The 25,554-nt window shown below is 35.6% G+C and overlaps 1 protein-coding gene across 1 annotated transcript in view; it reads right to left on the bottom strand.

Moving 5' to 3' along the window:
- Window positions 1-25,554, bottom strand: part of LOC136038135 (thrombospondin type-1 domain-containing protein 4-like) — a 152,792-nt gene that overhangs the window by 92,974 nt on the left and 34,264 nt on the right. Inside the window, exon 2 of the mRNA XM_065721160.1 lies at window positions 6,270-6,516. Within this exon, the coding sequence (XP_065577232.1) occupies window positions 6,270-6,516 (247 nt within the window). The remainder of the gene's footprint in view (window positions 1-6,269; window positions 6,517-25,554) is intronic.

Here is a 25,554-nt window from a genome sequence, read left to right as displayed (position 1 = left end):
GTACTGGCCTTTTTAGCTCCTCAGGCGAAATCTTGATTAGCCCCCCCCCCCTGTCTCCCAAAAATTTTTCAGGCCAAATGTTAAAAAATATTTATTTATTAACAACATTTTTATTAGTTGACAAAGTTTTTGTGAAAATTTTAGATTCAATTTGCTTATACTTACTGTCAACTGCGCCTTCTACTTTACTTTAATAAAAACAAAGTTCAAAACTTACAAAATGATTATAAATGTTGGAAGTTTTTTTAATAATACGCACCTAAAATTTCTCCACCCTGGACAAGTGCCCCCTCTGTCCCCCTGAAACCGCCTGTGGTGCAAATGCACATGTTCTCGCTACGAGTTTGATAAGAAATATCCAGAAACGGAACCCTTTCGTATTGTCCTTTCAATCATAACTGTTATTAAAAATCTAAAATGTTGGCTAATTTTTTTTTAATTCTAAATTAAATTTTTGTTTGTGACACAACAAAAAGAGAGGAAAATAATCTGATAGAACACAAAAGTGTCATTTTAAAAGTCATTTAGCGTGTTTGTTAAACCCGTGTCAAATATCTGTTAATTCATTGATTTGTTTAACCCATACGATTCACACTGATATGGTTTTAGTATTAGCGTCTGTTTATTTTCACAATTGTCAAGATCTGTTGTTCATAAATCAAACCCAAATTTCCCCTCGACAATTTGCGAAAGATCTAAGTATCGAGTTCCTGACAATAGTGTCAAATCTGTTTACTTTCTTGAGAAATACTCCCCACGTTCCAGCCGGTGGAAATATTTTAATTGTTCTGATTGATTTTCCTAGCTTTCTCCACAATCAGCTACCTAACTGAACTTGGTTTTATAATTATAGTCTATAAGTATGAATGATAAAAACATGGAATCTAAGTCCCTAGATTTAGAAAAAAAAAAAAAAAAAAGAAGAACAACAAATAACTGATAAAGGTGGGTAGCAAGGCACAAATGCAGGATTGTTTTTTTTTGGGGGGGGGGAATTATAAGATGTTTTTTCATAATTTTAATAAGAAGTTCCCAGAAATTCAAAAGAATTAGGGTTTGGGGGGGGGAAGAAGCCTCAGAGCCCCTCATCTGCGTACTTCCTTATAGGCACCTTTTTCGTGCCTGTGTGCCAATAAAAAAAAAATTAAGCTTGTCCCTCTTAGGAATCTTTCCAGGATTTAGGGATTTCAGTCCTGAGCTTGGGATCTTGGAAAACTATGTAAACTAACATTACCCTGAAAAGTATCCTTCAACACCTCCAGTAGGTTATATGTATTATTATCACTTAATATATTGGGATTATTTTTCGTCAAGCTTGAAATTTTTTCAAGTAAATTTTGGGAAATTGTTAAATTGTCAGTGATTAAAAAGGGGCCAGTAAATTATTTTTAAATTTTGAATAAGAAATGCGCATAATTTTACAGATTTATAAGATTCCGGGGACGGCCCTTACATCCCTACGTGCATACCTGCCTACAGTCATAGAGACACTAAATGCGGGAGTTTTGCAACCTTCCACATGTTTCCATTTATTTTCAAACACGTAACGTTTTTCAAACTAGCTAAAATACACCATTTCTCCCATAAAATCATTCGACGTACCTCCTAGAACTTTTCTTGGGAATATTTCCATATGCAGAGATTGGAAAATTGTAATTTTCAAATTAAATACCTGGGCTTTTACAATTAAAACAAATTTAGTGTGTGATTTTTGTGCCCCATGTTTTCAGGCCATGATTTTTATAGCCGTCTTATACACATAAACCAGCATGCATCGGGACGGAGGGTCTAAAACATTACTTAGACCAACACAAAAAATTACTTCGAGTGAATAAATCGGGCACTTGGGCTTGAAAATGCAGTTTTATGAAGTATTGGATTTGCTCATCTTTGGAAACTTATTGAGGCACTCGACAAGTAGGTAGTGAGCATTGCTGCTACCCTTAGAATTTTTTCACGATCTTCGGATTTCAGTGCTAAGCTTGGGATATGGGGAACACATACAGAAAAATCACCCTCGAAAAGTATATCTAAGCATGCATTATACAGATAATGGTGCATTAACACAATGGGCTAAAGAAGCCATTGAAATAAAAATACTTATTTGTTAATCTTTCAATGAACAGAGATGCTGGAAATATAATTATCGATTCAATCTTGGATATTATTCTAAAAAAGGAGCCCTTAGCTAATAATTGTAATAAGGTTTTGCAAAATATCATGAAGATTACAGTGAATACAAGACCAAAAAGAAAAGCAGTCTTGGATCCAAACAAAAGGATTATTTCCTAACAAAATAATTAACTTATGTCAAATTCATTTTCTTCTTATTTTATACAGTTAGTTATTAATTATACTTAAGCTGGGGTGAATCATGGAGTAGTAATTGTATTTATATTGTTGTTTTTTATTGTTTTTAATTTCTTTTCTTATTTTCTTTCAGATTTCATATTTTAATTTTAGATTTTTCTCTTTTAATTGGTCATGTCTTAGATTATTTCTGTTTTCAGCGCCGAAGACATCTAGTTTTAAGCAGGTGAAATATCTTGTCATTTTTTCTCTTCTTTCTGCTGGCCCTAGACTCACTTATTTTTAGATGTTTCACTCTTTGTCCTTGCATATATTGTCATTATTAAACATCTTGTTTTTATCTTCAAACTTTTGGATTTTTAAGCAAATGAATCTTGGGATATTGCTGAATTCTCAGTGAAAGTTTTGGTAGGGAGGTCTCATAAGCCGTGTTGAAATTCTACTGGATTCACCTATATGAGAAAATATTTAAGGGGTGGGAGGGGCTAAATTTAGCATTAGTTTCGTCATTTGGACTGGTTTTTTACAGGTTTTATTTTTATTTGCCAAGTTTTATTTTATTTGATGCAATTTATATTATTATTTACAAGATTTATTTGATTGCTCTTTTCTTAATTGACTATATATCAGTGGCGTAGTTTCGTCAAAATTTTTGGGAGGAGGGGGGGGGGGGCAAAGTTGGAACCAATTTTCCCAAATCAAGTGAAAATGATAGTGGAAGCCGAAAAATGATACCATAAAGGCAAAGATATACTAAAAGAAAACTGACCTGTTTCCCTGGATACTTGAATTATTCAGGCTCATCTTAGTTTTGACAATATTTTTTTGCTAAAACTAAATTTCAGCCGTAGGGGGGGGGGGGGGAAATAAAGTCTGGGGGGAACTTGTGTCTTGAGGGGTCAGTTGCCCTCCCCCTGCCCCCATGGCAAACTACGCCCCTGCACAGTTAATGGAGAAAATTTTTCTGCTCTATTTGACCTATCAATACATAGCCAAGCTCTCCTAGGTCGTTCTAAGGCTTTCTACAAATAAAGGCTTGATTTGATGAAGTACTAGGTGGCAGAAACATCAGCTTGACGGACCTTGACTATGCAGATGATGTAAATCTTCTCGTCTCGAACCCAGAATCAGTCCAGCAAATGTTTGATGAAGTGGCATATTTATCAGCCTAACTTGGCCTTCGGATAAACTCAAAGAAAATGAAAGTTTTTGACCTGAACGTCAGAAGAGGTTATCAACTCACCCTTTATGGCCTCCCACTTGAAAAGGTTCACACCTTCGTTTATGTGAGACCTGAAATGAATTCGAAAGCAGGATGAGATCAAGATGTCAACAGAAGAATATCTAGAGCTCAAGCAGTCTTTGCTCAACTCCGCGGGCATCTTTAGAATCGTCGAGAGATCAGCTTAAGAACAAAGATAAGCACTTATAAGTCGACAGTGGGGGCAGTTCATCTCCATGGTGTCGAATGGACCGACCGGCGCTTGACCGATCATCATGGGAGACCATCATTCAGAAGCTTTAGATGTCGGGTGAGGCGAAAACACCTGGTCCTGCTGCAAGTACAAGTAGGTAAATAGTTGCTAAAAAAACGCAACTTGCTCACGGCTTACTCACAAATCTTCTCTTTTCTTTAAATTCCTAACTAACCTGTAGAAAGACTTAGTAGGTCTTGGCTATGAGAGCACCATAGTTACTTAGCAATCAAGAAAATGACTCGTAAAAAATAGTGCAAGTGTTTCCACTGGCTCCTTTTTATAATCCGTTAAACGTTGGAAGTTTTCCGTAGTATGTCCATATATGGTGTTTCCGATTCAGAAGTATTATCCGTAAGCCACCAGACTCCACATAAGTGTCCTGAATCCAAGCATATGACCGCGAAACCCAGCCGCTTTTTTCGTTCTAATCTTTCACAGTTACAAGTTTGGAATTTTGCGCAGATTTAAAATTTTTCCCCTTTTGCTGGATAGTAAGGTTCTCCAAGCTTTTTTTGTAATGGTTTTGGTTCGAAACCCTTATTAAAACAGTATCAATGGCCAATACCACAAACTAAAGAAGTCGTAAATCAGACTGGGAATCAGACATACCAAAATTTTCGTATGACGACCCATTGACGTTGAACCGAAAATTAGAATTCGTAGCAAAATTCTCTGGAGATTTGGATAAATATTCTAAGAAAAGAGTGAATATGACATTTTCAATAGGATGCCAATATTTCCGTAGGATTTTTTTTTAACTGCGTTCGTATGTCTACAAACAGAAATCACATTCCGTAGATCTATAGAAAAATCTGTAGAAGTGGAGGCTGAGTGCAAGTCATGATATCAAACACCGACTTTTCACCCTGCGCATACCTCGCTCATCACGCATTCGCTGAAATATATAAGTTTCGAGGCGTATTAATTATGAAGCTACTGTGTTGCATGGAAAACAACAGTTAACTGCACACAATATTATGTGTATGTGTGTGTGTGGGGGGGGGGAGAAGCCAATTGTCCATTTTCATCCCCTAGATTTTGAAAAAACTCATTTTTGCTATTTTCATTTTAAAAATGGCTTTTTTGTATTTTCATCGAAAAATAGAAAAAAAATTGCCCTTCCCTGGATTTTAGAAAATATATTTATGCCCCCCCCCCCCTATATTTCCGTAAAATGACACCGTTGCTAACAATACTGTGCATTCATGTCAGTAACTCAGTAACTCACCGTTTGGCTGAAAACTCATGTTTATACAAAACAAGTCAAGATATATTAAGACTAATAGAATAGAGGATTTTTATCTAAACACAAATATATCTATATGAAAGCTTGGTAGATAGCCGACATGCCTAGTGGTACATTTCAATCCCCAAAAACGGAGACAAAAGCTTCCTTATACTTACACCAAAACTATACTAAAGTTACCCCAACACTTAAACGAAAAACTATACACAAGCTTGGCGGACAGCGCATATGCTTAGTGGCATACTCCAGCGCTGTCATTAATAAGAATATCCATACTAAAACCTATAGATAAACTTAGCAGATAGCGCAAGTGCGTAGTGGCATACTTTAGCGATGCAAATAATACATAAACATAGACAAAAGGTAACCTTAAAAATCTAATCCTATTAACCTTAAAGTTTTCCGTGTGGATAAAAATTAGTTTATTTGCCTTTTGAGTCTTTTTCGTTATCCTATTTGAGATAACAGTTTATTGTAGCAGTTGTTTTCATTTATCCCTACGAATCTGGAAAGCTTTTTAATAACGAAGAAACACAAGAGTGTTCCACACAGTTTAATTGCTATCTTTTGTTTTAATGAATAGCTTGAGGAGTTACAGCATCTAAATATTGGGACTCAGATACCCCCCTCCACCCAGAAGTTTGGAAAATTGGAGAAAAGTATTCTTCTAATAGTATATCGCCATACAAATACCTTATTAGAGGTTCGAACCACACCCCCAAGATGTGACGAATTAGAATTAAGTATGTTCTTGTTCCATAACGGCCATATAAAATGAGGTAGGCAGAGCTCAATATTTCGGTAGCAAGGACCCAACTGAAAAAAGGCAAGAGAGAGGGGGAGAGAGAGGGGGAGAGAGAGGGAGAGAGAGAAAGGGGGGAGAGAGAGAGAGAGAGAGAGAGAGAGAGAGAGAGAGAGAGAGAGAGAGAGAGAGAGAGAGAGAGAGAGAGAGAGAGAGAGAGAGAGAGAGAGAGAGAGAGAGAGAATGAGCGATTGAGAGAGGAAAATTGTGTCTTTGAGAGAGAAGCAGGGAGGGGGGCAGAGATACTAATTCCCCATCCTAAAACAATTTGACATAAGATGTTCATCAGAGTTGATTTATTGTCCAACGACCATGTGTTATCCAAAATATAAACGTTTTAAATGCTGGTTATTATGAAAACCTCAAAACCTATCAATAATTGTATCGAGATGAAAAAATGAACGGTACCTAGAACAAAATCAAGCTTATTTACCTTGAGATACACGAGAGTCTCTAATAGAAACCTGAGTGGGGAATATTTCCGGCTGAATTCCGAAATTCTGCTGCAAAGAGCCTCCACTTCCTAGACCTGTTATTTTGACAGTGTTGTCAAACGGCTGTCGCACGGGTAGTAAATCAAGATCTCGATTCCGGCCACTTGGTCGACCTGAATTAAAGTCTGGAGGTATGGCAACCATGTATTCGTACTTTATCCCAGTATTTAGATTCTGAGTGAACAACTATAAAAGATGAACCTATTAACACTAATAAGGGAGATACGGTTAGTTAGGGAATAAAAAGATGGTCATAATAAGCATATATTATAACAACACAGGGAAATTTTTGATATTTCCATTTTCCTGGAAACAAAAACACATAGAAGAAAGTCTTCAACAAACTTGCAACCAAAGTCAAACGTATATCGTCAAAATATGGATTTCCTGTTTGATTCAGATATAAATATGCATTTAGATTAGCATAAAAAAGGTGTAAATGATCGAATATGAAGATTCAAATAAGTGTCGAAAGAAAAAGGTTCTTGGAGAGGAAAATACATGTCTATGGATACTCTCTGGTATTAAGTGACTTAAAGAAAAATTTTTCTCACGGAGGTAAAGAGCAAAGCTGAAACTTCCCATCCTAAATAATCCTAATTTTGATATCTTTACATTTTCCAATTTCTTAACCCACCACCGTAAAACTGATTACTCAAGAAACAGCAATAGATAGCCTCGGATTGACTTCTTCTTCGATGATGACTAACGCACGCCCCCGGACAGGATTCTTGAAAACGACCGAGTGTTTTCGTATTGGATACTGGAATGTTAGAACAGTTTATCAAGAAACACAGCCAGGAAAACTCAACAGTGTTATGAGGACCCTTGATAAGTTCCGTATTGACATTGCTGGACTCTCTGAGACCACACTTACCGGTTTTGGTACTTTGAATAGTGAAACATACCATATTTTGTATTCTGGACTTGAAACTAGAAAAGAGGCAGGTGTTGGAATGGCATTAAGTAGTCGGGCCAAAAAATGCCTAGTGGACTGGGAACCTATTAACGAGCGAATCCTTCGGGCTTGCTTTGCCACTTCTCAGGCCAAATTGACAGTTATTGTTGTGTATGCCCCAACCAATGATACCGTTGATCAGACAAAGGATGATTTTTATCGCGTGTTGTCAAATGTTGTTGCTAAAGCGCATCGGCATGATATTGTGACTTTGTGTGGGGACTTTAACGCTAAAGTTGGAAGTGATGCCTCCTATGCCCCAGCTATCCTTGGTAGGCATGGACTGGGGGAAATCAATGATAATGGCGTAAGTTTAATTGACTTTTGTGCGACTCATGAACTTATCGTCGGCGCATCATGGTTCCCTCATAAACAAATACATAAATATACTCGGAACTCGCCTGATGGTGTAACAAGAAATGAAATAGACCATATTTTAATTGCCAAGCACAGGCGACGTTGTTTAGAGGATGTTAGGACCTTTAGAGGTGCCGACTGCTATTCCGACCATCAACTTGTTGTTGCTAAGTTTAAGCTGAAACTGAAAACTGTCATAAAGCCCCAGCGGTCAGTAAAAAGGTTTAATGTAAGAAAGCTGCAGGACCCTTATGTATTACAAAAGTATACATCTACTTTGTCAAATAAATTTTCCATGCTAAGGGACGAGTTGTCAATTGATAATCAATGGGAAAAGATCGTCGAGTCCCTGAAAGAAGTGGCACAAGAAGTTGTGGGATATAACAGGAAGAAGAAAGAGCAGTGGATAACTGAAAGTACCTGGGATATCATTGATCAAAGGGCAGAAGCCAAAATTCTCGTAGATAGACATGAGCATAATAGGACATGCGCTAGAGAATATCTTGATGATTTAAAAGCGCAGTATAAGCGTCTCAATAAACAAGTCAAAACACGGACAAGGAATGATAAGAGGGTGTTCCTCGAAACTATGGCTGATCAGGCTGAAGTAGCCGCCAGGCGAGGAGATAGTCGTACTGTGTACGCTATAACGAAGGAGCTTGCGGGTATTTCGAAGGCTTCTTCAACTCAAGTTGAAAACAAAGAAGGCATCTTATTAACCCAGACGGATGACATAAACCGACGTTGGATGGAACATTTCACCGAGGTATTAAATCAGGTGCCTCCCACGACTTTTTTAAATATCCCTGAAGAAACACTGTTTGATCTTGGAATATATTCCGGACCTCTCTTGCTGAGTGAAGTAAAAGATGCTCTAATTACTTTGAAAAACGGAAAGGCAGCCGGTAACGATGGCATACCCCCAGAACTGTTGAAATGTGGTAGAAACGCCCTAGTAGTGCCCATGTTTGAACTTTTGTCACGTATTTGGGAAGATGAAAAAGTCCCGAGTGAATGGTCAAAGGCAGTAATTATAAAACTCTTCAAAAAAGGACAAAAGACTAAATGTGACAATTGGAGAGGCATCGCTTTACAATCAGTAGGCAGCAAGGTTTTGTGCCAAATTATTCTCAATAGAATTCAAAGTAAAGTGGAGAAAGTTCTGAGAGATGAACAACATGGATTCCGCCAAAACAGATCATGTTGTGACCTAATATTTAGCCTGAGGATCCTGATCGAAGAATCTAACGAATGGCAGGTTCAATTACTTGTAGTATTTATTGACTTTCTCAAGGTCTTCGACTCGATACACCGCGAGACAATGTGGACAATCTTAATACATTACGGGATCCCGATTAAAATTGTAAATATAATTGAAGCGCTTTACCTCGATATTAAGTGTGCAGTACAAACCGAGGGTGGCCTAACGGACTGGTTTACCGTTCAGTCGGGTGTAAGGCAGGGCTGCATTCTATCGCCACTGTTATTTGCCATAGTCATAGATTTTGTGCTTCGTGGATGCAGCTTCAGTGAGGGTCTACAATTAAACCCACTAAGAACCCTCCATGATGGTGTTTTTGCGGACGATATTGCACTCTTCGCTCACGAATCAGAAGATATACAACACAATATAAATGAACTTGAGCGTGTGGCAAATGCTGTTGTACTCTCCATAAACGCTAAAAAGACTAAATCAATGTCAAATGCAGTCATTCATGACTTAGCTGAGGGACTTTTGGTCAACAATGAGGAAATTGAAGTAGTGAGAGAGTTCAAATATCTAGGCAGCATTCTTACGCAAGATGCCAATCCTGAAAGAGAAATTTTGTGCCGAATAGCATTGGCTGGCTCTGCCTTCAATTGTCTCAGAAATGTTTGGAGAAATAGTAAATATTCCCAGAAGCTAAAACTCAGAATTTATAATAGCAATGTCCTCTCCGTCCTTACATACGGTTGTGAAATTTGGAGTATCACTGCGCAACTAGGAAAACGACTATGGGCATTCGATAATAACTGCCTAAGATATATTTTGAATTTACATTGGACTGAGAGAATAAGAAATGATGAGATTTATACCATAACAAATCATACCCCCATCCTTGATACCATTAGAAAGCGACGATGGATGTATTGGGGGCACATGGTGCGAATGGGTGATGGAAGGCTACCTCATGACATATGGTGTTGGATACCCCCCGGCCTCCGCAAGTCAGGGAGACCCAAAATGACAGTTGGCAGGATGTTGGAGAAGGAGGCGAAGCTGGCGAGGTCTTCGATGGAGGAGCTTTGGTCGAAGGCTCAGGACAGGTCGTCGTGGCGAACCACTGTTGCTGCCTTATGCGCCCTCAGGCGTGGGAGGACCTAAGTCTACGTAAGTAAAAAAAAAAAAATACGAATTTATAAGGCTATATCGATATCGATAATTTTTAGTATACAATTATGATTATCTAAAAATTTCAAGTAAGCACAGTTTTTAATAAAGCGCTAGTGCTAGTTGAATGGAATGGATTTAAATGGGATTTTCCAGTGACAACTAAAAGGGTCTTGTTAAATTAGTAAGACTGAATCAGTTGTCAGAGATCTTTCATGCAAAGAAATGTTTACCAGAAAGAAGCAACGCATTGTCGCCACTCAAATCCCTCAGAAGGCTAGAGGATCATTCGGTTTCCAATACCTTTCGAAGGAATAGATTTAAAATGATGAACATACTAAATAACTTTTAGTGCACTTTAAAAATTGATTTTGGAGGAAATTATACACAGTTTTCGAAATATGTGCTTAGTGTGTTTTTATTTAGGACAGTCATAAACTGCGATATTAACGACTTTAATGACTAAAATTCTAACATATGGGCCAATCCCTACATATTCCCTGAATGACTGCGAGTAGAAGGAGGTGCAATGCGTCCTTGAATATAAAATTGGCGGTGGGGGTTTTTAAGGCGAAACAGGATTTTCAACAAAATTGAAAATCCTTGTAGGGATGACTCTGATTTTAACAAGGTGCAATTTTCAACATTGCTATTACAATGTATCTATGATGCCTTTGTTTTAATGAGCCTTGAGCATGGTTTTGAGCCTTTACCCTGGGAATGTCTGATTCATGTCACCTCCAAAGATTTTGTGCCCCTTTTGATCGTTTCGAATGAAATACCTATTCTGAAATTTTGACCCAATGCCATATTAGATCTACGAGGAGGACTGAGGGACACAAGGCGTCTGTTGTCCCTCCAATCAGTTTCTCCCATTAAAAGGAGAAATAGATGCAATGGTATACAAACATATTTTATTTTGGTTCTACTACAGTGTCAGACGTGCCAAATGTGATATCAAATAAGACCCCCCCCCCCATCCAGAAGTGTGGATTCCTAGCTAGGAAGTATCTATTTTTAGTTAAATAATGGCTTTAAAAGCATTCCCCGCAGTTGCCACGCCCCAAGCTGATTGGAATCCTGGGTACGGTCCCAGGGGCGGATGTAGAGCAAATCTTGGAGGAGACTCAATGTGACAAGGACGACAATGAGCAAAATATTGGGGGGGGGGGGGTAATGTGAGAAAAGGTGCCAATAATTGACCAATTAGGCAAATTTATTCTAAAAAAAAACAAAGAGTCAGGACGCAGAAAAAAATTTTGAGGGCGGGGTCGCCCACCCCTCCAGGTTCTGCCACATTACGGTCCAGATTCAAAATATCAGTATACATAAAACAAACATCATCAACTTTTCAAACAATATGTTTTCTTGAATTAAAATCAAAGTATGTACAAAATCTTGACTGATGTAACGCAATACAAATCAAAGTACGGTGTTGTACCAACATAGACCATAAAAGTCAGATGTAAATGATACTAAAACTAAAACCAAGATAAATGACAAATTTCTTACTGGTTTCCATACATATTTTTTTTTTGACGTTAATGTTACATAAGAAAACAACAACAAAAAAAAACAGCCAGTGAAGATAAGCCATTAAGAACCCCGACGTAAGATTGATACATGAAAGTCGTGCAAAAGTAAGCAGTAAAGCATTTTCAGCTATAGTGTCAAACTAGAAAGATATTACCAAGGTATCACCCACTCGCAAAAGAATATACACCAGGGGTAGCAAAAACGCTTAGCAAAAGTCTACCCCGAACAAATAAACGTTCAAACGGGGATAAGTTCATTTATTAGACAGTGAAAACAGATACAAAAGTCTGGATATTTCGACCACATATACAGAGATCGTCATCAGCAGATATATTAATTAAATCTAACATATTTATACAGAACAAAATAATTACTTCCATCCAAATTCTTGTAAATTTTCTTCTTTGATATTGCCTAAACTTAAGTTGAATTTCTAATGAAGGTGGCAAAATCTTGAAATCTGATCTTATAGTTATATACTTGATTGGTCACATTCCCCCGTAAATACGACGTATTTTCGACGCAATACTTTAATATCTACTGATGACGATTTCTGTATATTTGGTCAAAATATCCAGACTTTTGTATCTGTTTTCACTATCTAATAAGTGGACTTATCCCCATTTGAACGTTTAGTTGTTCGCCATAGAAAGGCAGTGTGATCTTGGGAAAAAATACCTAATTTAAGGTATTACCTCGAAAAAAAAAAGAAAAGAAGTCTACCACACGTGATACGACCTACTACGTGTTACACGAACAGGTATACCACGTATGGTGGAAGAAATGGCGCTCCGAGATATGTACCAGTAACAAAAGAGAGTGGGTAGCCCCTTGTTACACAGTGTATTGTAACCAAAACATGTAACTCAATTCAGGTTTTTCACTGAACTAATTTTTTTGTTCCAGGTGACATATTTATATTTGATGTCTTATTTAATGGTGTATGACAAGGTGTAAATCAAGTGTAAAGATGATGCTTTAAGTTATGAACATTTGCAGTGACATGAATAAAAAAAAATGATTAATACTCTTTCTCGAACGCCTATCTGTCTGAATAAATGTATGATACCTCACAAGACGAACAGATTTTTTAAAAAGTTTGCCAAAATACACTAGCACTATATCTGTTAAGCGTTTAAATTCGCATATCAACATTGTATTTAAGGCTGGTGTCGGTAGAGAATGAATTTCCATAGGAATTCGAGTATTATGCACCGATAATTGCATATTGCACCTCTTTATATTTATACCTCGATAAATTGCACCGATATGCACCTCTTTATTTGCGCGGGGTTCTCATCGAATTCGATGAAAATTCTCTTTTGCCTCATTTATTTTTCTTCTTCATACGATGGAAAGAATATATCATGTTCCTGTATTTACGTCAAAACAGTGTCATAGCCGATTTTACCTGTTGTAGAATGGGAAAGTACCCCCTTTGTGAAGCAGAAGAGCCCTTATTACTGATTATGACTACAAAATCGAAAACAGATTTGTGAATACATCAATACAAAACATTAAAATAAAGAACAATATGATTCGTAATAAATCATTCGCAATATGCGCAAAGAAAATCGTAGGCAGCGCAATAGCGCTGCCTAAGAAAAGAGCGATGTGGATACAAGGTATTATTTTTTGTTTTTATGACCAAGGCACTTTGTATTGAATGAGTTGTCATAGAAACCTCAAAAGGAGCTCATTTCATTGGAAATTGAAAGTCCAGGTGCCCTTTTTAAGTGTCAAAAGTGATTGGAGCAACCAGCATATGCAGATGAAACTGACAATTCACGGTTACCTGTACTTTTTTTTTAAATTTTAAAACTACTGGTTATTTTAATTAAATAGCCCTTGTGTTTCAAAAGACATTCTTAAATGATTGGAACATAAGGTCAAACTTAAGCGTAAAGAAGGAGGTGGCAACCCCCCTCATATACTTAATAATTCCTGATCGTTTTAAGCTTTAATGTTGCTCCTTACTTTCTGTTGGAAGAAACTTTTATTTTCATTTAACCGTTAAACGAAGCGCTAGGTACAAGCACTTCCGAGGCTGCGAATTTCTTCTTTATTTTCCACGTTCTTGCCGGAGTAGAAAAACAATTGCTTTGTTTGGTGCTATTGCTTGGGATTTTCAGCATGGTTTTCGAAAAAGTAGGTCTTGTAATACTCAGCTTCTTGAGGTTATTTTGGATTTTCAACGTTTTGCCGATTTAGCTATACCCTTTGTCTGCATTTATATCGACTTCCCGAAGGCATTTGACAAAGTCTCAATACCCATCCTTCTTCAAAAATGTGCAGCTTATAAAACGGGTAAAAAACAATTGCATTTTATTGCTGATTATCTAAATGGAAGAACTCAGCAGGTTGTTGTTGGTGAAGCTATGTCACCCTGAATTGATGTGTTTAAACGGAGTCCCCCAGGGTAGCTGCCTGGGTCCAATTTTATTTTGTTTATTTATCAACGATCTGTCTTCCTCTGTTCAGCATCCTTCTGTCAAGATGTTCGCGGATGAAGTAAAACTTTACCTACCAGCACGAGACCAAAATGATGTGCAACTTTTACAGAAGGATCTTGACTCTCTAACTTATTGGTGCGAATCTAATTCCATGTTCATAAGCCCTTCTAAGTGTGTTGTTCTACACTATGCTCGTAAACTCCCACCTGTACATACTTCCCAGCTGTCTGACACACGAATCCCTTCTAACGAAATAGTGCGTGACCTTGACGTTTACTTTGATGCCCAATTGAAATTTGACAAGCACGTTTCGGAAATTTTAAAGAATGCAAATTATCGTTTGTCGTCTATAAAGAGAAGCTTTAGTAAGTTTAACCTTCGTAATTTCTTACTGCTATATAAATCAATGGTCCGCCCTCTTCTTGAGTATTATACTTCGGTTTGGTTTCCATTAAATCTAACGGATGAGCATAGGGTAGGAAAGGTTCAGAGAAGGGCCACTAGGTTGGTCCCATACCTTCAGCGCCTTTTCTATCCGCAGGGACTTTCTAGGCTTCAACTCCCGTCATTGAAGTTTCGTAGACGTCGCAGTGACCTTGTAAATATGTTTCGCATAATTAAAGGAGTGGATGATGTTGATCCAAATTTATTTTTTAAATTTAGTCATTATCACTCTACTCGTCAGCATGATTATAAATTATATCCCCCAAAACCACTGAAAAAAATTGGTCAATTATCTTTCGTTAGTAGAGTTGCTGGACCATGGAATGGTTTGCCTTTGGAGGTTGTCGAGGCAGAGACTGTTCAAATTTTTAAGAGTGCATTAGTAAATACGCCTTTTCATTTGGACGCTTTTGTTGTGTAGTTTCATGTTATTTAGAAGTTTTTGCTGTTTAGTTTGTCGTTGCCAATTTACCTTAGATTAGTATTATGATTTTGTGTTTTGCGTTTTTGCGACAAGCATTGATGCTTAACGCTATTCTTAATAATAAATAAATGGTATTTAGCATACTGTGCGCCGTCATGAAAATGAACTTGCTTCTGATGCGTGCCTACGGCTCGGCCTTCATCACCAATTCATACGGTTGCTTAATGGTGTTATTAACAAATTTCATAGAAGTGGAACTTTACTTATTATTGTATAAAACCATATAAAATTTTAAGTTCATATTTTTGTGCTCAGTGTTGCAGACTTTCCACGATATAAAAATTCAATGTTCTGTGCCTAGGAAAAAATCACTAAACAGAGCAAAATTCTTGCTGCCAAGTGCGAAAGTCAAATTACGACTACGAATTTTGCATTTAGCATTACCTTAAAATTATCAGCTTGACGCTTATTAAACTGATTTATATTGATTTTATTCCCTGATTTGACTTTTAAGCAATTTATTTGTGTATTATTTTAGTGCTATGTGGCTATTTATCTTTTTAAGGTTTTTATTCACAATAGATTTCAGCTGTTTATTAAGCTTAATATTGTTGATTTTCTTTGCTGGTTTAAGCTGAATTCTGACTTCTTATCAGCTAAATGAACGAATAGCAATCAGATGAGCTAGTTGAAATTCTTGAAATAACCACCGATCATAAGTGAACACATGCGGTATGATATGCTAAAATACACAAAGCCGCAACCAGTCATATTGGCTTAAAAAACCTTTTTTTCCTTTCAAGCATCATAACATCCACACCCCTCCCCCGTCTATTCTCTAGCTCCTCTAAAGTATAACCTATTTCTATTTATGACAGAAGATAGGATTAGAAAACAAAAATATTCATGGATATCAAATAACAAAAAAAGGATATGATAAGAATATAATGAAACTTGAAAATTACAAAACGAAAAAGCAGAAAACAAAAAAGGAGATTTTTGACAAGTAATTTTATTGGTTCTAAAAAATAGAGCCTAATTACTGGGTAGATTTAGCCTCTAAATTTACAGGTCGGACCGAACTTCCTTTTTTTCTATAAGAATAATATAAAGGGGAAAAGAGGTATTAATAGGCTAAAAGATCACATTAGCTATAGATGACACACAAAAAAAACAGAGGCAAGACAAAGTCTTGCCTCTCTGTTTATTTTTTTATCTTTTTTTATCATATTTATAAGAAGTGGTGGCTCCCTAATTAGCCCTGATTGGTAACACAATGTAATAATTATTATTTTTTGGTTCGAGTACCCTTCCGCATATGTGTTATATTTTTGTTTGGTTCAAAATTTGCACTTATTAATCACATCCCTGACCACTCACGGTTGTTCTACAAGTATTTTTTAATTAAATCAGAAAGTAATAATTTTTCACTTGTCGCATACAACAACAGATGTACAATCGGGGTGCCAATTGGGATGGGAGGAGGGAATTATCCCCCTGGTTTATAAAAACAGCTTTTTTTTTGGCATTTTCATCGAAAAAATTGTTCATCCCTCCCTAGGTTTTGAAACATACCTTTCCGGTATCATCATAAAAACGAAAAAAAAACCTTGCCCAGCTAATTTTGTTGTGAATTGGCGAGCCTGAATACAATACACTGTTCCACCTGGTGCTGGGCAATCATATAAGGGTACGACCTCATTCAAGTCCATGCTGATTGTATTATCAATAAAGAAGGTAATTCTTTCCCTTTTTGAATTCAATTTTTTTTTAATTTTCCGGTCTATTTTACTGATATCTTGTTTTTCATTTCTTTATTTTTCTCTTTAATTCCTCTTCCGCAATCAACAGTTTTTTTTTCGTCACATCTTGACAGTCAATTTCCAATTGTTTACAGCTCCTTACAATTTTTATTTTTATTATTAAAATAGGCTATTCTGTATTTTATTATTTTTTACAACTATTTATAATATATATACGTAAAAATGATTTAATTTGGTTCATAAATTCCTTCACTGCAAAGGCCAAATTTATTTCCACTCAACAAAGCAGTCCTGAAGTTTAGAGGAAGATGCACAATGAAGGTCAGAAGGTCTTCATAGCTGTGGAAAAAGGTCAGAGGTCCCAGAATTCCTACGGTTTTATAACATAAAACTTTCCATGGCAGAGGGCAGATCGGCCGTCCAAAATTAACATACATTACACAAATTCCTAACATTTTAGAGTTAAATCAAATATGCCTGACTATCAGTCTTTCCCTATCAGCTGGTGTTGAGGAATTCCAAGAAATACACAAACACAAAAAAGAAAAGATAGCAAAGAAAGAATATGAGGCAAATTTGTCCAAAATGGTAGGAAGAAAAAACACAAACTTTCCTGCAGGCGGGAAAGAGGGGAAAGACTAAAAAACTGTCCTTTTCAAAAAATCATTTCGCTTTCTGATCCTGCAAGTAGGATTTTCCCAGTTTTTGTGCTTTATGAAACGATAAGTTCAGTAGCAACCAGGAGTGTCGTTTTTTTGGGGGGGGGGGAGGAAGGGGTACAGGTGCTTCCTGAAAAATTGAAGAAATGATTATTATATATCCCATGCCCCTTGAATATCCGGATATGGACCCCTCTCGCCCCCTCCCAAATAAAAATGCTGGAGCTACGCCCCTGAAAAGCAACAACACAGAGATGGGGCTAGGATCCCGCAACATTTCCATCACGCAACCAGGGATATTCAAATCTAGAAAAAAATGAGGCTATTTTTCCAAGACTAAGGGTAAGAAAACAAACACATTTTTGGATATTTTGATTGTAGCCTACACCCGACAATCATTCTATCAACATCAAGGCAAAACAAAGCCATAGTAGCCACAATATCAAACTATTCAAATAATTATAATTTTCTAAAAGGTTTTTTCATTCCAATATGTAAAAATTGTTTTTCTAGCTTCTTTCTTTCCATAGTCAAAAAATTGTGAAAAAATTGAACATGTTGTTCAGATTTAGAAATATTGTGTTAGCAGAAGCTATGCTGTTTAAATACGGTATCACTTTCTTCGCCTGTACCCCTCGTAAGATGAAAAACATAAGCTTTCAATAGCAGGATAAGCTCATTGTAGTTCTTATACTATTCAGGAGTATCGCCATACAAACGTGTTTGTATGGCGATGTTTTTATACAAGACAATTAGCTTCGGCTCGGTGGGAAACTACATTATAGCTATGTTTTAATTAAATATTTAGTTGGTATTTTGGTTAGGTTAGATTAGGTTAGTTTAGGCTAGGTATTTAATATAATGCGCTCTTGGGGGCCCCCTTCCATAATTCTTTGTTGTATCATTTGTAATTGTGTTACTAAAGTATCCGATTTTCATCATATTTTGTTTTATTTAATTAGCATTCACCAAACTTCACTTCTCGAGTGTGTATTATATCAAACAGTTCTTGGTAACGAACTGTAGTAAGGAGCGACCCGGCTCAATAGTAAACAAAACTCTAAAAAATTACTCATCAAAAGTTACAAGCCTGAGAATATTTGCCTTGTTTTGGAAAATAGGGGGAAACAACCCCTAAAAGTCATACGATCTTAGCGAAAATCACACCATCGCATTCAGCGTATCAGAAAGCTCTACTGCAAAAGTTTCAAGCTCTTATCTACAAAAATGTGGAACTTAGTATTTTTTGCCGGAAGACAGATCATGGGTGCGTATTTATTTGTTTGCTTTTTTTTCCCAGGGTGATCGTATCGACCAAGTAGTCCTAGACTGTCGTGAGAGGGCTCATTCTACCGGAAATTAAAAATTTTAGTACCTCTTCCCAAATAGCTCGATCTTTACGCTAAAGTATTTTTAGTAATTTCAACTATTTATTCTACAGCCTTCGTGATTCAGGGATCAATCTTAAAGAATTGGGACAAAATTAAAGCTTTAGTGTAAAGAGTGAGGTATTAACGAGGGGGCAAACTCCCTCATATACATAATAAAAATATACGAATATAGAAGTTCGTTACGTAAGTTAATTTGTAAGTTATGTATATTTTTTACTAATAAAAACGTTCGTTAAAAATTAAAAATTCTAGTTGCTTTTTTGAGTACCCGAAAAATTGGCGGGCAACTAGGCCTCCTCTCCCACCCTTTTTCTCAAAATCGTCTGATCAAAACTAAGAGAAGGCCATTTAGAAAAAAAAAAACGCAAATTTCGTTTTAATTATTCATTTGCGGAGAGTCAAAATAAAACATGTATTAATTCAAAAACGTTCAGAAATTAAATAAAAAAACAAGTTTTTTTTAACTGAAAGTAAGGAGCGACATTAAAACTTAAAACGAACAGAAATTACTCCGTGTATGAAAGGGGCTGTTCCTCCCTCAACGTCCCGCTCTTTACGCTAAAGTTATTTGCTGTTTAATAAAGTAGAATTGAGAGAAAGACTAAAACTTTAGAGTAAAGAGCGGGACGTTGAGGGAGGAACAGCCCCTTTTATATACGGAGTAACTTCTGTTCGTTTTAAGTTTTAATGTCGCTCCTTACTTTCAGTTAAAAATGCTTGTTTTTTTTATATATTTAATATCAAACAAACACAACTTAGGAACAATATATATTTTTTTTCAAGACAGTGGAATACAATTCAGTGGATATTTCGGCCCTATGTCCAAGGGCCGTCTTCAGAATATACGACATCAGACATCCACGACATCAGAATATATATATATATATATATATATATATATATATATATATATATATATATATATATATATATATATATATATATATAAATATATAAATATATATACATAAATATATATATATATATATATATATATTTATATATATATATATATATATATATTCTTTTCTGGTGTTGTGTTGAAGACGGCCCTTGGACACAGGGCCGAGATATCCACTGAATTGAATTCCAGTGTCTTGGAAAAATTTCCCTATTGTTCCTAAGTTGTGTTTGTTTGATATGGAAAGGCAGTGTGGTCTTCGTCACAATTTCTGTGTTATATAGCACATAAGTACCAATATTTCTTAGGAGAGAGGACAAATGCCACCAAGAGGTTTGCTTTTAACTGGATTTAAGTTGGAATCTTTCTTACTTCTCTCTTTTTAAACATTTAGACGTCTTGCTTCTCAGGAGGTCATCATACCCCTACCCTCTTTTTGGTGGCACCCATAATAATATGAGTTATTAATAAAAAACTACACTAAATAAAAGAAGAGATATGTGTACATGCGTCAATGCACACACACATCTTCGAAAAAAAGGCTGTTGCAGGTAACTCACCATCTTTTTTTTCTTTGTTGCGTTATTTTCCATGGTATGAAAAAAACTATTAGGAAAACTCCCTTGCCTAATTTTACCAAAACTAACTCACTCGATGTGTGCACGGGTACACTATCTAGCTCAGTAACTTCTATAACCTTTAGTTACTCAAGACGTCTTGTTTCACACTTCTTGTGTTCGATTTGGAATTATGAAGATATCCTTCTCTCAGGGCTTCTATAATATTTTGGTTTTTCCAGGGGGTTACAACCCTAACTCGCATATGCGCGCTGGAGGCAGGAACGCGCGAAGTTAGAGCCAAGTTGGACTTATAGATTAGGTTAGAGGAGCAATATACGCCATGATAAGGTGAAAAGCTCCTTAGGATCATTCAGGCTCGTGTACATGGTGGGACCATGCCGCGAAGAAATTTTGAGATTATTTTTCTTATTCTAATATTCTTATACTTATTTTTACTATCATATTATTCTTATTTTTTATTACTTCTCATCTTCCTATTTTAAATTCTTTTGTTTTGATGTTTTTCAGGACTGCCTCTCCTAAAACAGCTCCTTTATACATGTCTAGGCTCACTAAATGGCTCCATTCATTCACCATATTGATTTTATCACATTGACGAGCTTTCAATATCTATCATCATTACGTCAGGTCGATCATGTTTTAGAAAGCTATTTCCAGGAAAAACAAACTACTTCTCGTGTTGTTGTTTCAAGTTTGAAAGTATTCCAAACACTACAGTCATATTTTTTGTATTACAAGAAACCGAAAGGATTTTGTGATAAAAATACCTTAGTCACTTCCTCTTAATGAAACAATCGCATTTAGCATAAAAATAACTTTATTGAATAAATATGCATAAACTAACCGCAAAGCGCGCCGAGAAGATGCATAAGTTTTTTTTATACTTTACTTAAATTTTATATGTTACTTATACTTACACTTTATGCTTATACTTCATTTATAATTTACTTTTATAGAATACTTGAAAGACAGAAAGAAAATTCCGCTTTACAAGTTACAACTAGAAATCTTGTGATATAACAAAGGTTTTTAAGTAATAAAAAAATTCTGCCTTTATCTTCTCTGAAAAAGACCCCCCCCCCTTCTCTGAGATAAATCTTGGGTACGACCATTTGAATTCTTTGTAAAATATGGATGCACGTCCTCTAAAACAAACAAGATGTATCGATTGGTTAAATCAATTTTTTCTTTGATTTGCTACTCAAAATATTTTTATTTTTTATTTTAAATAGAAAACATGTAAAATCCTGTTTTCTTACTCGCAGAAATAGGTCTTCAGTGGAGCTTCTCACATCCATATTTCTGTTGTCTTCAAAACCCACAAAATCTTTCTCAAGAACATTAAACTATATTAAAAAAAATTCTCTATTTTATTCTTCACACCTATGCTGAGGTAGCTTCCCGTGTCTCAGTTACACAATATTTTATTATTATTATTATTATTATTTTATTTCGTTAATCAGGCTCTTTTTCGCTATCGTCATTATTTTGACGCTCTTTTGCTATTTTGCAAGTTTTAATAAAAACTTTGTGATATAACAGAGGTTTTCACACAGTTGGTATCCTAATAATAATAATAATAACAATAATAATAATAAAAATAAATACATATATGCTTTACCTTTCGTAGAATAGAGTGACATTTTGTGTAAATTATGGGCGTACCGCCCATCCTCTTAAAAAAAGCAATGCAAAGCAATCCGTTTGTTCCGTTATCTAGTTTATTCACGGCTCAAAATATTAAAAATTTTCTATTTTTTTCGAAATTTTGTAATATGCTCTTTTATTATTCGCAGAATTAAGTGGAGCTTCGGACATCCAAATAGTTGTCGTATACAAAATTCCTGTCGCATCTCGAATACCTACGAAAACCTTCCCGTGGACATTAAATTACGTTAATTAGTAAGATTTTGCAGTAAGATTCGGCTAATGCTAGTGGTTAAAAATTCTGATTAGCTAGGCCTTAACTAAGTTCAAGTTGAATGAATTTTAGTTTCTACTCGATTTTATTCTGGACACCACCTATACCTCTATTGTAATCGTGTTTGGTTTAAACTAATTCCTGAAATTACCGCTAGCCAAATCTCGGTATTAGTAAAAAATCGCTCTGCATAAGTATAACAGCAGAATAATTTTGCAGAATTGATTCTTCATAGAAAAAGAACCTGTTTTCTGCTATCGTTTAAAATATATCCTGTATAACATATCGCCTTTTGAATTACTCAAGCTGATATGTTTCTCTTAGGTGAATTGGACTTCAGCTGTGGTTCGAGTTCTTCAATAGTTACATAGCAGGAAGGTCCAACACTTTTTCGGAACTTGAATAACTAATTGTCTACAAGGTGCCAATAGTTGGATATATATCCTGCTAAGTTTTGACAGACAAATTTCTCATGAAGACAGGTAGATATTAATCAGAATCAATATTCCCAACCTTTCCTGGATCCTGCCCCACCTCAATACCCAAAAGAATTTGATGAAGTCAACAGCTCTTCCATCATAAAAGTAACTTCGTTAACAATAATAAAAAATAAACGCATATCACACAGGATTAGACTTGGAGAAGATCCAATTAAAAAAAAATATATATTAAAGTTACAGAGGTGTTAACTAAGAATTTTGTTTTTGAAAAAAGTTGAAGAATGAGCACTAGGGTCTGTCGAAAACTACAAAATCTGATTCGTATTTCTGAAAAAAAAAATAGCCTTTAATTTTCTGATCAAGGAGATAGGTTAGCTTCTACCATCTATAAAATACTCAGTTTTCGGATTTTGTGTGAAAATTGCAATACTTGTTGTCCACAAATAGTCTTTGAAGCATAGGAAGCGGGCTAGATATTGTTATTATTAAAAAAAAATAATAAACAAATCTGCCACAAAATCTAAGAAATCATGTTACTCAAGCAAGTCATTGCTCAAGTTAATAGTTAATCAAGTCAATAAATCCCAAGATTTTTCTGTGGAGGGGGCACATGTCTAATTCCTATCTGGGTACATTCCTGGGTAGAAAAACAAAAATCTTGGTAACATTCGGGAAGTAACACATTTGTTTCCAAAAATATCAAAGTTTATTTCTCCTGGAAAAGCTCTTACTGGGCTTGAAAACTTATACGCCCCAAATAAACGAATAGCAGTGTCCATGAATCCAGGTATGGAGAAAAGGTTTTTAAAGCCATTGCCAAGAAATATTGCAACCCTAATATTTAGAAAGCATAGATAGATGTGTCCAAAATTCTCCTGATTCTGGAAGCTGGTTCTAAAATAACATACCTAATATTTGACAACGCCAGAGAAAGATGTGATCTAATATCTCCCTAAATTTGTAAAATTCTGAAAAACTAGCGCTTAACTTAAAACTGATCTTACTTGAGGTTTTGAGAGAATCCAAATTGTATACTAAAATTTACTGATTTCATGACTGGCGAAAGACTATTGAGAGTTTTATAATTTAGTCTTTTATTTTTTTCATGATACTTAAGAATTTTTTTTCTACTCCTAATTGTGTTTGGTATGGTCAATTTTGTATTTTCAGTAAAGAACCAGTTTTTCAGAATTCTACAAATTTTGGGGAAACATTATGAGTCGTTTTTTAAAACCAATATTGCAGATATATGTTGCATAAACTGCAAAACAATAATTTTCGTCCATTTTAAGTTTCATATTCGCTCTTTACTTCCATCAGAAAAGCTTCATTTTTATAAATAATCTGAAGTATTGCTCTTGGTTTTCCCTTCTTCAAGTGATATTCATGCATAAAAATTAATTGTGGAAGTAATTAATAACATATGAATATACAACAACTGTTACTGAGGATAGTTCCGTTTTAACAATAACCCCAAAAATTCTTCTCAGTAGATATAAAAAAGCATATCGTCCATTTCAACTCAACACATTCCACGTAAACTTTTACATGCTGAACTAGCTGAAATGGTCCATTTAAAGTTTTAGACAAATTCTAAAGAATTTTATACAGCTTGATTGAACGACATATATCAATTCACATAACGGAGCTCAAAGAAAAGGTCAGATCTTCAATTTTGACAAAATGATTTGTAGCTTGAACCCATGACACTAAAAGCTCAAAATAAAATGAAAAATAAAAACATACGTTCCAAAGAGAAACTTTTCAGTTTTCACAACTTGATGTCATCTAAAAACGGTATATGCGCTAGGGAGGCCTTTGAGCCCGCGCCTTCACGAAATCTCCATATTTTTATACCTTTTCGGATAATTTGTTATATCTTACGCATAATTTCCACTATTTTTGCTCTTATGGGATTAATACACTACCCATACAATAACAAAATTTTGGCATGCGCTGATTTATCCCTAGTTTTCTTTTATGCGTTTATACTTCCTCACTTCGGTAAACAAATTTCGCCTCAAGAAGCTCAATTTTTCGTTGCTGAAAAAGAATTAAAGAGAAACAAACCCAAAATTGTCCTGGGTTGCAGGAGAGTGCTCACTTGCAATCCTCTTTCGTAGCAATGTAGTTTTCACTTGTACTTTACTGAAAACTTACTAGTGTAAACTAAAGAAGTTCAATTGGCGATACAAATGTTAAAATGGTTTTCCTAACACTGGAATCACACACGTGCAGAGGGAATGATTTCTGGGGGGGGGATGCAAAAATAAAAGCCATAAAACCAGGAAAAAAAATATAAAAGGTATTGAAAATTGAAAGAAAAGCCTGAGATCTATTTTGTAATTTGGCTATATATATATATATATATATATATATATATATATATATATATATATATATATATATATATATATATATATATATATATATATATATAGCCTAATTGCAAAATAGATCTCATACTTTTCTTTTAATTGTTAATAGCTTCCGTATTTTTGTCTGAAGAGCAAGGGTTCGAATCCCAGTGTGCCCAATTATTGTGTTGCGAGAGCAACACTTTGGTTTTGTCCCGGGTTTTTTTTTTTTTTTTCTATGCCGCCGATCTCAGCTTATTCCTGGAAACTGGTAAGGGTCTAACCTGTGCGGTTTTTACGGAAAGTGTGGACCTCAGGCCGGATTGATGAATATGACATTACATTTTGGAAAGCTCCGTAGAACTCTTGCTTGGGGCCAAAAAGGATGGTTTTTGCTTGTCCTCGATCCAGAGCCTATGGTGTGCGAAGTGAAGTGGAGTTATATAGCCTATGTCAGAGAGGAAAGTTGTGCAGCCAAGCTTTCGTTTCATCAAATCATGTTTCTGCTTTCGAGTGGAAAGCTCCGTTCTAGCAGGCAAGCAGGCAGGCACCAGTTTCAAATTGAAGATGGACTAAAATCTATAAGTGTTAAATATATGCGGTAGTTCCCCGGCCCCACAGCCAATATATCTTCTTCGAGTGATAAATAGAAAAATTTACAGAAACAA

This window comes from Artemia franciscana, chromosome 17 (assembly GCF_032884065.1).
Source record: "Artemia franciscana chromosome 17, ASM3288406v1, whole genome shotgun sequence".
NCBI lineage: Eukaryota > Metazoa > Arthropoda > Branchiopoda > Anostraca > Artemiidae > Artemia > Artemia franciscana.
This window is presented reverse-complemented; position numbering and strand designations above follow the sequence as displayed.